General features: G+C 36.1%; 1 protein-coding gene across 2 annotated transcripts; it reads left to right on the forward strand.

The window, feature by feature from the left end:
- The first annotated feature begins 841 nt into the window (after positions 1-841).
- Positions 842-13,321, forward strand: LAPTM4A (lysosomal protein transmembrane 4 alpha). 2 transcript variants are annotated; one of them, XM_087716974.1, is made up of 7 exons: positions 842-1,055; positions 7,695-7,815; positions 8,618-8,694; positions 8,788-8,958; positions 9,817-9,912; positions 10,439-10,537; positions 12,567-13,321. In XM_087716974.1, the coding sequence occupies exons 1-7, from the start codon at positions 957-959 to the stop codon at positions 12,639-12,641; spliced, it is 738 nt and encodes a 245-aa protein (XP_087573100.1). In that variant the 5' UTR covers positions 842-956; the 3' UTR covers positions 12,642-13,321. The 2 variants fall into 2 exon arrangements, with proteins under 2 accessions (XP_087573100.1, XP_013918128.1); XM_014062653.2 differs by having other exon boundaries at positions 847-1,055; positions 8,788-8,910.
- The last annotated feature ends 327 nt before the right edge of the window (positions 13,322-13,648 follow it).

Genomic DNA, 13,648 nt, shown 5'->3' on the forward strand with positions numbered 1-13,648 from the left:
GTGTGTTACAGAAAACAAATATTTCTACTAAGCAACAAGTTTGTATCCTTATTACTATTCCCCTTCAAAATGATCTGCACTTTAAAGTATAACACCCCACTTCCAATAACGTTTTAGTTTTTGCAGGAGTAGCAAGTTAAGGCAATTCTTTCATTTGAAATATATGCGGAAAAGAGAAGTTTAAATCATACATTTTCTTAGTAAGATAAAACCCACCAGCGGGAAATGAAAACCACAAGTTAAACCAGTGCTTTCTAGACTTTTCCCTTTTATTACCCCAAAACTGCTTTCAGTTTCAATTTAGACTTCCCAGTTGTGATTGGGATTATATGTTGTCACCTTTATTACCCAATTTGGGGTAATTTGCCCAGTTTTGGGAAGCATTGATATGATTAAATTCATCAAAATCCATCAAATTGCATAATTTCCGGTAGCGGTCTTTGCAGCGTCACCAGATAAAGGATTGCATATATATTCACATGGTAGCAACTCCCAGATTGCGGGCTGAAATTTGGTGGTCCTAAAACAGGCAGACAAAAACTGTACTCCCCCACTGCGCAAGCCAAACGGCTTTTATTTTCAGAGCAACTACGAAGATGCTCATCACGCAGTAGAGATAACGCAGTACACCCTACATCCACGTCCCAGATCAGCGCCCCCTTTCGAGAGGGGTGGAGCACAGCGGGGGACGAAAACAGATGGGTGCTTTTTTTTCCATTGGCCGGCTACGGTGACAATCACCGTTTGTCCCACCCTGCAAGTTGAGAGGGAACTTCCCCCGCCTCCTCCGTGCTTCCTTCCGCGTCGGTTGATTGGTTAGAATTTCTGTGAGACGTAGGCGCCGCCGCGGCCCTCGCGCTAACTGCAGAGGGGGGCGGGGGGAATCGTCTCAGTCGGCGTTCCGTGTGAAGAGGAAGAGAAGAGGAAGAGAACTCCTCGCCGCCGCCAATAGAACAATGACGTTCAAGCGGAGCCGAGATCGTTTTTACAGTACTCGCTGCTGTGGTTGTTGTCATGTCCGCACCGGGACTATCATTTTGGGGACCTGGTATATGGTAAGAGTGATATAACAGGAGAGGGAGGGGGGGGGAATAAAAAAAAAACCGCTTGTGCTTTTGGCGCATGCGCGGGCGAAAATGGGGCTAAAGCGGGGAGAAGTGTGGATTGAGGGGCGAGTCGCTGAGCTGTGTTTCCTAGGGCGCATGCGCTTCCTCTTTGGGTCTCTCTCTCTCTCTCCCTCTCTCTCTCTCCCTCCCTCCCTCCCTCTCCCTCTCCCTCCCTCCCTCCCCCCCCTGTGCTCCAGGACTTTCAGAGAGAAATTCCAGAGTTTCTATCAAGTTCTTACAAATGGAGAGAAAACCGACTTGCCTCCATTTGTAAGAACTTGCTGAAAAAGTATTGTCAAATTTCCAGTAACAAACCATCTTTACAGTATTGCATTCAGATGCTGCAATACTTCCGAGAGAAGGGCATGGGATTGCAGACTAATTGGGACAGTGGCAGTAAAGTTTCAACTCTGCTCTTGTATGAACTTCCTCTCCGAGAAGAGAGGAAAGGTGAATAGTGTGTGGGGCTTGCAGAGAGATGCAGCAAGAATTGTGTGGGTGTGTGTGAGAGAGAGAAACGAACTCCTCTATGCCATTTCTTGCTTATTGAACATCATGGTCACCAATTTTAGAGTATCTCTTGCCCCTTACCTTATAGCTGCTTGCTTAATTTTAGTTTACTTTATTGTCATTGCACACGGTACAACGAAATTAAATGCCCTCTTCAGCGTACGTTATAACTCCAGAAACAAAAACATACATCTTTTACTTTCTATATAATTGAAATTGAAAACCTGATATTGCACTATACCATAGAACAGTGTTTCTCAACCTTGGCAACTTGAAGATGTCTGGACTTCAAGTCCCAGAATTCCCCAGCCAGCGAATGCTGGCTGGGGAATTCTGGGAGTTGAAGTCCAGACATCTTCAAGTTGCCAAGGTTGAGAAACACTGCCATAGAATTCAATATGGTTACTTTTCAAGTGCTGAATGATATAAAGAGCTGTGATGAAAACTTCACCTAGTTCAATATTTGGTTTTCCCAGACAGGTTAACTAAATACTTCTAGAAAACCTGTAGGCAAGAAGTGAACAGCCCTCCTCCTCCTCTGTTGCTTCCCAACAATTCATATTTAGTGGCATGGCTATCTCTGAATCTTTAATATCCCAGGTGGTTTTTAAGCATATGCTTACAAACATTAGTTTGCCTCCTTTTTACCATTTCACTTAGGGCTCCTTGTCACTTCTTACTGCAGAAATTACCTACCTCCATAGGAATATACGTATTTTTTTAAAAGGGAGGGCTTGTCAGTAGATTCTGTTGCTAGTTACTTGCATGGAGGAGCTAATTCTGTTAATGAGTGGGAGGTCCGCTTTTCTTTAATGAAAATATGTATGCCCCTAATCCATAGGGGCAGTCCTTGCTTACCAGTGGTAATTGAGACCAAGAATTCTTCCATTAAATACCATTGTAAGGCAGAATGTCAAGGACTGCACCGAATTATTATGGCAATAGTTTTGGCAGTCCCAGTAGATGTTGTTAGGCAACATGTGGTCAGGATATCTTGCAGTCACGTGATTACTATTGGCGACCTCCTGCCTGCTTCTGTATTGTCTTTGTAGTCCCAAGGATGCTTTTTCAAAAAGGAACGGGGCTTTGTTTTTCCTTGAAGTCCTTTCGCTTCTCACCCAAGAAGCTTCTTCAGTTCTTGAAAAAGCTTCTTGGGTGAGAAATGAAGTTTTTCTTCAAGGAAAAAATAGTTGAGTTGCCTTTTTAAAAAAGTACCTATGAGACAACCATGACCTGAATCTCCATAGATATTGACTTTGTATTGTTACCTATCTGTGCAGTTAACAATTAGGTTCATATTTCAGGTATATGCTTGGATGCTTTTTGTAAACAAAAATTAAGAGCTTATAGTGAGGCAAGTAAATAAAGAATAAAACATTTCAAAATGTTTTTTTTAAATGGGCCTGAAATAAAGGAAAACAAATTGGTAACATATTCCCTAACCTAATGTACTTCAGGATTGAAGTAGCAGGTCTAATTTTGATTTATGAAACTAGGTGGGAGCACTTGGCTGATCATATTTGGGCTCAAAAGTTAACCAGGTTCAGACTTGCTTAATATTTGGATGACAGATTATTGATAAAATACAAGATGGTAGGCTAGATTGGGAAATCGTTAAAAAACAACTAGGCAGAAGATCTAGAGGTTAGTTGAAAAAAATCATGGATATTATTCATGATGTCACCATGAGTCAAGATTTTGCATTGATTTTATTCTAGTTTAATTAAGGAAAATAGGTTTTAAGCTTGCTTTTTAAAAAGCATAAATGGCATGAGAATGAATTGTAATTTTAGGAGTTTTGATGTAATTATACAGTTTATAAATTATATCATGATTTATACTTCTGTGAACACACAAGAATGGATTTACCAGTATACTTCTGTCGATTGACAACAGATTTACAGTTTTGGGAAGAGGTTTAATGAAAGGAAGCTGAGTCAGTTAACTACTTCTCCTTCATAAGAACAATTTAGAAGCTTTGTATTGTTGATATGCAAGTTAGTGTTGGCCAGAATTCAGCTTAATACTTTGTGTTCCCTTTCCTTTAAGCAAGAGATGGGATTTTCATACTGACTGGAAGGAGCTATTTAGATAGTGGAGCAGTTCCCCTGCAGTAGATTACCAAATTCCTTTTTTGTTTCTTTAGTTAGTGTGTATGAAAGATAAAATTGTACTACAACACCTAACAATCTATGAATCCCTAAATGTTTAATTTATTGACTATTTCCTTTGAGATCCTTGCTGCTCTTTCGAATTTAGTGCAATAGAGACCAAGAGACCCTGGAAATTGGTGCTGCTTCAGAGATCTATCCTTCATCAGCTGTTCCATTTCAGCCCTATTGATAACCGAATCTGAAGAATCCTTGAAATAATTGTTAGAACTAGAAGGAAAGTTTAAAAAAAAGCTGGTTTCAGCTCTATAGTTTAAATAGATATGTAAAGAACTATATTCTTTTAAAATTAGTAGTCTTATACTGTCAGATGGATATTACTAAGCCCAGTATATTGAAGACATCTGATCTAAAATAAATTAGTTACCTGTAATACTTTTGGTCATTAAACTGATCAAGGAAGTAGGGCAGTTACAAAAAGAATGAGAACAAAAGTTGACTTCAGTTTGGTGGTCAATTTTACATTGGGAGAAGAATTACATTATCCAAATTTGAATCTGTGGTCTGTGTAGGCAAAGCTTTGTATTCTGTTTGGGCAAGAATAAAATACTGATTACTACTGATTGTAGCTTACTAAATTAACTAAAGGAACATTTAATTGCTATGAATACGAACTTTAGATAGCATACTGACTAGAAATTCATTGCTGAACAATATTGTTCCTGTTTATAGGAAAACTTGTATACAGTACATAGAAAGGCAGTTCTAAAATACTGCTCCCTCCCTCCCTCCCTCCCTCCCTATCTCTATCTATCTATCTATCTATCTATCTATCTATCTATCTATCTATCTATCTATCTATCAGCAACATGTTCAACATATCAAAAAAATGTAATGTAATTAAATTTTAAAGCTTTTCTCTAAACTTTGTTTCAGAAAAGCCTAATCTGCTTTTGTATTTACTATAGTTTGAATTACTGCAAATACGGTTACACTAAATAGAAGTTTTGTAATACAAAATTTTTATTTAGATTTTTTTTCCCCATGTGGAGATTCAATGCTTCTGTTATGTAATGGTGTTGGCTATAAAGATTATTGCAGGTCTTTTGTAACTGGGTTTAATTACAGTAGTTTCAACTAATTTTTTAATACTTGATAATAATTGGGATTGTATCTCTTTAACAATTTTTGAACATTTCCTGAAGACCTTTGCTTACAATCTTAATGTAATAAAATTCAGTGATAGTTATATAATAAACAAGGAAGAAAGAGGAAGAGCATTTCAAAGCTATTAACCTTCCCCCTCAGAACAAAATAGTCCTTAAGCAGCCATAGGGGCAGCTGAAAAATGAAAAAAAACTATAATCTGTTTTGATCTGGAAAGTTGTAATATCAAATTAGAGATGTTTCTCTGATGGATAAAATATGGAGAAGAGCTCATTGGTTGCTTGTAATACCTATCACATAAGACTTTTCATGAGGCATTTTTGTTTTATTTGTGTTACAGATTAAAATAAACTCTTTAAGCTAAATTAAGCTAACTAAATCTTTATTAAATGCTGTAAAAGAATCCTGTAGACTATTATAAAACCATGTGTCACATCTTTATGTAATCACTGCAATTATATGTTCTGAAAAATTTGGCTTTATCATCACAGTTGGTTTTCTGGAATATATTGTATTCTGTAGACGTGGCCTAAACTGTTGTTCCATTTCCCTTTTAGTTTTCTATGGAATATGTTTTTAAAAATTATCCATATTGATTTTTGAAAGCTTACCTTTAATTTTAAAACAATTAAAATTTACAGGAAGGGAAAGAAATTAACAATGGCAAACTTTTCCAAATTTTAAATAAGTTGGATGTGTCACAATTTTTTCATCTATTGAAAAAACTGGAGAAAAAGTTTGCTCTTTTTAAAAATCTGTTGATGTAAATATTACTTTTCTCATACTTGATTTCATAATGCAATTAAAATAATTCCTATTGAAAAATCTCTTTTTGGTTAGTGTATTAGTACTTGTACTTGTACTTGACGCCTCTTCACCCATCGTGGGTATAGGCGACTTCCATGGAAATTTGACGCCACTGTTTTCGGTCCTGGGCTAGGGTTGTCAGGTGGTGCAGCCAGTCGCTATTATATGATTTTCGGCTAAGATTGAATGGGCGCATGACTATATCTTCGGCTTTCCGTTTGAAGTGACGCAGAGTGGTTAGACGAACACCTCCTTTTGGCCGTTTCCAGGTCGGACCAGGCTCTGCAAGCAGGGAAAGTTTTGATCCATGGAAGCTGTTTCGGCTGGATATACCCAAGGGGACGCCAGTCTCAAGAGTCGACAGAGCCCGATTGGTGGGAATGGGGGGCACCACGTGAAGGCCGGGTTGTCATTTGATAGTTGAGAGGCTTTGCAATAAGCGTTGCAATGTATATTTTGCGTATCAACTATCCTTGCCCCCCTAGTGTATTAGTATTAATTTTCTTTATCTTAAACATTTATAAATGCAAATTTATAGCTATGTTGGGTTGCATCTTGATGGCTGATGGCTGCTTTGAGCCCTTCATGAGGCAAGGGCTGCAGGACCAAGGCACAGATAAAAGTTAAGGGGATTGTAGCCACAGATTCGCAATTGGTTTTCTTATATATTTTTTACCTTGTATTTATGGAATGAAATTTTAGGTTTTTATTTTTAAAGTATATTTATGATTATTGAGGAATTCCTCTGCAATTTCCATGAATTTCTTTTCTCAGAATTGTACATAATTGTGCTATTGATTTGCAGCAGTTCCAATCTAATCTTTGCCAAGGCCACTGTGAAATTTAGGCACAAAACATTAATCACATTCCAGATATTTTTTTTAAATATTTCATGCAGTATGATGTTATTTTAAATATGTGTGTGTTATACATAGGATGGCATGGTGACTTAAAATCAAAGTAATTCCCCTCTTCTAGGTGATCCCCAATAAAAGATAATTAGACCTAATGATTTTCATTGTTGTTGATATTGGAGTCGATACTGGAGTTTTGACTGCTGTATTATGAGGGGACTGTAATTGGCAATCCCTTCCATCCCTTGATTCAAATAGTAATAAAAAAAGAGGTAGATTTTCTTTGTTGACTTTTTAATGAGGAGGAACAGGTGAAAACAGGAAGAACACATGATCTGGAATAGAGACTTATTGTCCTTTCCCATATTATACAGTTAATACATATTAATATGTTGGAAGTTTTCAATCCTGATATTACCTTTGGGGGCCTTTTTGAGTCATTGTTGACTTTGGACAACTGCTGGACAAGTTCCTACAGTTTTCTTGGTAAGGATTTTCAGAAGTGGTTTACTGTTGCCTGCTTCCTAGGCCTGGCAGTGATTGGCCTAAGGTCACCTAGCTGGCTTTGTGCCTAAGGCAGAACTAGAACTCTCTGTCTCCTAGTTTCTATCCTTATCTGCTGCACCAGACAGCCTCTGAGTTGATATTGCCTTAGCCTTTTCTTCCTTCCTCCGCCAGTTTGAATAAGCAAATCCACTAATATTTTTAGGCATGCTTGTTGCTTTATCTTTGGAAAGGCTGTGAAATATGCCTGCAATAATGTCCTATTAATGTTTTTGCTTTGGAATTAAGGGTAATGTGAAAGCAACATACATTCCTTTCCAGTAATAAGGTTTTTTTCCCCCACCTCCAGCAAAGGCTAAGTTTACTGTGGCCTCTGAAAAAGAGCTTCTCTGCTCTCTACTGCAGTCTCTGTGTATGTATAGAAAAGTTAGCAATTGCATCATTTGACAATGCACATTTACAGCTACTCTTGCAATCAACAGAATATTAAAGTTTGAATTATGCTATAAAAGGATATATGTAGGCTGGAATTCTGAACTATTTTAACTTAAACATTGAACTGTCTTAAACTAGCAATTGTTTGTTTTATTTATAAATATAAAGGATTTATAGATATATATGTATCTATTTTGCAGGTGGTGAATTTGTTGATGGGTATTTTACTGACAGTTGAAGTGACTCATCCCAATACTGTGTCATCTGTAGATATCCAGTATGAGGTTATTGGAAACTATTATTCCTCTGAGAGGGTTGCTGGTAGGTATATGTTTTAAAAGAATAAGACTTAAACATTCCAGAATGTATATTAAAAAAAGTTCTTAAAATATTCCAGCAATTTTTACATTTCTGAAGTACATAGATAAGAATGAAACATCTTGGTTTGTGGTTTGGCTTAGTGGGAAAACCATAATTTGAATTTGACATTGAACCTTTGCTTAGTAGTAGAAAGCGTTTGCCATTTCCAATGCCTGATAAAAATGGAAAAAAAATGAAATAATGTGTATAATGCCAACTCCTGCTATACAGGTGGTCCTCACTTAATGACAGTTTGTTCAATGACTTTTTGAAGTTATGGCACTGAATGAATTATAGTTATGACAGGTTCCTGAAGTGTAGGTTATTGCAGCAAAATTCAATCTTTTTAACTATATCCCAGTACTAATCAGTGCACCAAATTCTTACAGTCTCTAGTTCTAATTCTAGTTCATTTAATTGCTGAATTAGATGTGTCAGTAAGATACATTCCGCTAGCAAGTAATGCAGGTGGTTTGTTTGGCACAGTGGTTAAATGCAGCACTGCAGGCTACTGCTAGATCAGCAGTTCAGCGGTTCAAATCTCACCGGCTCAGGGTTGACTCAGCCTTCCATCCTTCCGAGGTGGGTAAAATGAGGACCCAGATTGTTGGGGGCAATATGCTGTCTCTCTGTAAACCGCTTAGAGAGGGCTGAAAGCCCTATGAAGCAGTATATAAGTCTAACTGCTATTGCTATTGCTATTGTTTTAATTTGTTTTTTGTTGTTGTTGTTAAAGGAATGCTTAATGTTTTTCTCCCACCAGAAAATGCCTGTGTTCTCTTTGCCATCTGGCTCCTCATGTTTACAATCAGTGCTATGTTGGTGTATGGAGCAATTACTGTAAGTTTTACTTGAATGATTCTAATTTCTCATCATTGGTGGTCTTCTTTTTCTCCTCAAGAGTAACACCTTATTCTTGTTTTGCCTTTTTAGTATCGTGTCAGTTGGCTGATTCCATTCTTTTGTTATCAACTCTTTGACTTTGTTCTCGGCTGTCTCATGGCTATAAGTTCCCTCACTTATTTGCCAAGAATAAAAGAGTACCTGGATCAACTAGTAAGTGTCCACGAGAATAATCTTAATCGAGTGATGGGAGGCAATGTGGTGAGTCATGCACAGTTCATAAACTTAGCAAGATCACATGAACCGGATGAGATAAAGCATATATGGCATTCTTGGTTCTTAATCCCAGTACATCTTACATTTTTAGAATTTCTTCTCTTTGAAACTGGCAAGGAGAATTAGTTGTCGTAACTCCAGGCTGGCAGACCCAGTTTGCGCTCATTTAGAAAGTAGAGACTTCCAGAGCAATGTGGGTGATATTGTGGGCATTTTCTCTGCGTGGGTGACATCTATTCGGGATAGAAATGCCAATTGTGGTAGTAGATACGCACCTGTGGAACGTTCTACCAGTATGCCTGAGATTTCTGGGAAATATGAGGTCTTTAAAATGGAGGATCTTCCTTTGCTGTCAAAGAATGCACGTCTGCTGCATAATTGAAACTCTTAACAAAATGCCCACATTTTTAAAAAAAACCTATATAGATTGTGCCTTGAAATCTGAAATGAATATCAGTTTCTTTAACTGACACAAACCTTTTTGGATCCTCATATATAGTTCATGGCCTCTGCTTCAATGCTACCGAAATCCCTGTTCTTCCCTTCCTCTTTCTAAAGGAGATTGTGCCATATCGAGCTTTGTGACCTCGAGTAAATCTTTCTTCTGTGGTTTAAAGATAAGGAATTCTTGTAACAGTCGCAAGCTGCAAGGATAGTGTGCAAAAATGTTCCACTGACGCCATTTGCTTTGCTTCACGAAAAAAAAATGTTTCTTTTTTAAACTAAACAATCAGTGTCTTGTTTTGGACTAATTTTCACAGGTCTGGAATAGTTTTTCTGGATACCAAAGAACCTGATAGAGGAATCTGTTTGTAATAACTGTATTACTGTTTCTTTTTCTAGCCAGAATTTCCGTACAAAGATGACCTCTTTGCTCTTGATTCAAGCTGTCTTCTGTTCATTGTCCTATTGTTCTTTGTTTGGATCATTATGTTAAAGGTCAGTTTTTAGATACTTTAAAATGTACCTTTTAAGGGATATGAATTTCTCATTCATGTCTTAGTAATTAAAATTAAAGCATATGATTTGAGCTTCTTACCTGTTATTCCTGTTATTTGTTTGAGTGACTCTTCTCTGTAGTTCTTTAACTGTACTGACAGTTTAGTTATGATTGATTAAATGTTTCTGTTCCATCTTACCACATATTTATTTTCTTTATAAAAACTGTTTTTTCTTTTGCATACACATTTTGCCAATGGTGGCATTATTTTCAGATAAACAGAAGGTTTATACATCAGAACATATATTCTGATGTATTGGAAGATCTTGAACTATAACCAATTCAGAGGGGTGCTGCAGTTATAGCTGTAGCTGGCTTAATTTATTAGCAATGCAACTGATTTGAATAGAAAAGTGTACTTAATATGTAGTCAAATAGTTATATATTTTGTGCTTCTGAAGATGCTGTAATTCATAATTCTGCTGTTATGGTATGCTCAGATAGTGTTCTTTTTTCCTCTTGCAGGCCTATCTAATTAATTGTGTCTGGAACTGTTATAAATACATTTGCAATAGAAATGTGCCTGAAATAGCTGTTTATCCAGCATTTGAAGCACCCCCACAGGTAAGTGATTTGTGAAATTAAACTAAGCTAATTTCTCATTTGAAGCACTAAGGCTGTGGTTATGGATATGTGTTTCATCTGAACCAGCTTCATTTCTAATATACACTTCAATATATATTCATTTCTAATACTCAAAAGAGTTGCATGGATGAGAGATGGGGAATCATACAGAATGAATGAATAAATAAATGCATTTATCTATTTTATGCATTTATCCTTTAAGGGATAAATGCAAATTTATCGATTAAAGCTACCAGTTGGATATTTTCACATAACTTCCTCAGTTGAATTCAATATTGGGTGACTTTGACACATTTTATTGGATATATATATAAAGGTGGTTTACAGTTGTTGGGTTTTTTGACTTTCTAGTTTAGCCTGTTTCCCAAGTATTTCTTAGTTGTCTTCCATCCAAGTCCTAATCAGGCCCAGTAATTTAGCATTTGCCCTTTATTTAGACTTTATTTAATACAAGTAACCAGAGCAGGATTATTAATTCAAATTTACTAGAATAGTTCAGCCTATAAGATGGCAAGTTAAAAGGTCTCAAACTACCTCTCCCAGAAATGTGGATTTTCACATCTTGATCTTCTTTGGGGGAGCAGCATAGTGGTTCACACTGCCAGTATCAATCTATCTTCATTTAACATCCTCACTGCTAATAACAATAGGTCTGTGAGAGAGGATACTCATATGTTCTAATAATAAAAAGAATAAAAGTTCAAAAAGTGTAATAATGTCAATCTTGTGACATAGTTTAGCTTAGCTTCTGTGTGACCAGAAGAGTCACATCCTAAGGAGATAGACTAATCTTGCTGCAGATAAACAACAACTTTAGTTTGAAATAAAGATGAAATATAAAGACCATTTAAAAATCTTTAAGTAGAAAAAAAGATAAAGAGGATAAATTCTAGATTAGTTCAATGCTGCAAAACAGCTTCGTGAGAGAACCTTATAAAAAGAAAAGCAGCAATCTAGGTAGATCACAATGTGTCAGAAGTCTGCTTTATCTCAAAGTGTGGTGAAAAGATATTTATAGATACTTCAAATTCATATGAAAGTTTACAAGAAAATGTGATTATTTTCAGATGGATACAAAGCTGCAATTGCAGTTCCCAGGGGTTTTTCCCCCCAGAGAAACTAATATTAAGGCTTGGGTAACTCATAAAATGAATTGGAAAACTTAACCCAAATTTCTGGGTAAACCTTTATCTATTTTTAATGAAACTGAAGAAAAAACAGTTTTCTGCTTCAAGATTACTCGGTTGCTCCTGCTTCTTGGGAGCTCCTGAATTGCTTTCCTCAGAAGCTCTTAGGGCATTGGAATGCTCCTGTCCCTTATTCTGTCTTTTCCCCCCACGTTCTCCAATTTTTCCTGTTTTTAAAATGACCATGGTTTTTTATATCTTCAGCAGAGAAAGAGCTGGAGTAATTAACTCTGCATGTGACGCAAAGGCATATCTCAGTCAAGGGCGTATGTGTTCTGTCTAAGCCTGTAATCAGCATAGTGGGGAGTGTGTGGTGTGAATGTTTGAGCTTGTTAACTGGCAAGGAAGCTACATTTGCTACAAGAGATAGACATCAAGGCATCTCTTTCAAAAAATGTTTAGAAGTGCAGTTGAAATACACATATACTGCAGAGCAATGCATTTCTTTGAAATTCACCAATGATATGAAGTTCTTTGCATTCTGTACAGTTTGAGAGCTATTTCAAATGTAATCTGTGCTTACCACTACTCAAATAAGGCAATTGTTGACAACAGAAACCACTTGGATTCTAACTCATACTGTATATACATAAAACCACTGATTTGGAATAACAAAGCAATTCAGTTAGTAGTTTAATATTAATTTTAATTTAATTTCTGGAGGTAATTTGTCACTGAAGAAAACTTACTAAAACTTTTGATGAAAGTTTATGAAAATGGTTTATTACTATTACAAATATTTTAGTTAATGGTATATTGTGTCTTAGTATGGTCAGTCACTTAATAAAATAACTAATAATCTGTTTTTTTTTCTCCTACAGTATGTTTTGCCATCTTATGAAATGTCAGTGAAAATGCCAGAAAAGGAACCGCCACCTCCTTATGTTCCTGCCTGAAGCAGCCATGTTTCTAGCAAAATAACTGTATAGCTTCATTTTTTATATTGTAAGATTGCTTAAATATTCAGGGTTTTAGGAGCAACCATACAAAGTTAAGAGGCATTTGATATAACCTTACTAAACACAATTCATAAGGGAGTGATTTTTTTCCCTTCTTGCTAGCTTTAATTTTATTGATCTCCTTAAATCTCTTATGTAATTCTTGCTGTGGGGCTTTATTTTGTAATTTCAGCTTCTGCATACAACTCCAATTCTATGGATTTGTAATTTCATTTTGTTTCAAGAAATACATTTATTAAGTTAAGCAAGTTCTTGATACTTTACATTTAGAAAATCAAGCATCTTGCAAGTATAGATTAGTTCTGAAGAACAATCATCAATGGCAATATTTTTTTTCTTTTTTTTTAGTGTGGGAAAATTAGTTCCTATGTGGTGCACTGTTGCATATATGTATTTACCTGAAACTTTTTGTGTTATATTAGTTTTTACTGTGTTATCCCTATGCCTTGAAACAATATTTTTTAAAGCCTGAAGTTGGAATTAATAGTTTGACACTTTTTGTCATATGGTATGAATGCTAGAAAAGGACACTACTTTTGTCGTTTGCTTGCTTCAAATCTGTATGTATTTTCATCTTTGTTTATAAATGATGCTTTAATAAATCTTTAAGAAAATAATTAGGGGGGCTGTTTATGGTATTGACTATAGTCATTTAGGTTAATTACTTTTACATTTTTGTTGAAATGGTTCAGCCGAAGGCCTAAGTTCAGTCAAGCCTGGAAATACAATGATAAAATTTAGTGAACTGAGTTTTCTTTTTTCTTCTTCCCCCAATTTCAGTTTAATTAAACAGCAGTAACATTAACGGTAATGGTGGCACTTTAAGGATAGATAAGAAAGCAACAAATTAAAACAGGCCAAAAATCTATCAAATGCCGAAGCAGTGTTGCTAAGAAACAATTATTTTAAGAAAATATTAAACAATGAATTGCTCTTACATTATT

Source organism: Thamnophis sirtalis, unplaced genomic scaffold (genome assembly GCF_051295495.1).
Source record: "Thamnophis sirtalis isolate CommonGarterSnake01/CBP01778 unplaced genomic scaffold, rThaSir2_p1.2 scaffold_5, whole genome shotgun sequence".
NCBI lineage: Eukaryota > Metazoa > Chordata > Lepidosauria > Squamata > Natricidae > Thamnophis > Thamnophis sirtalis.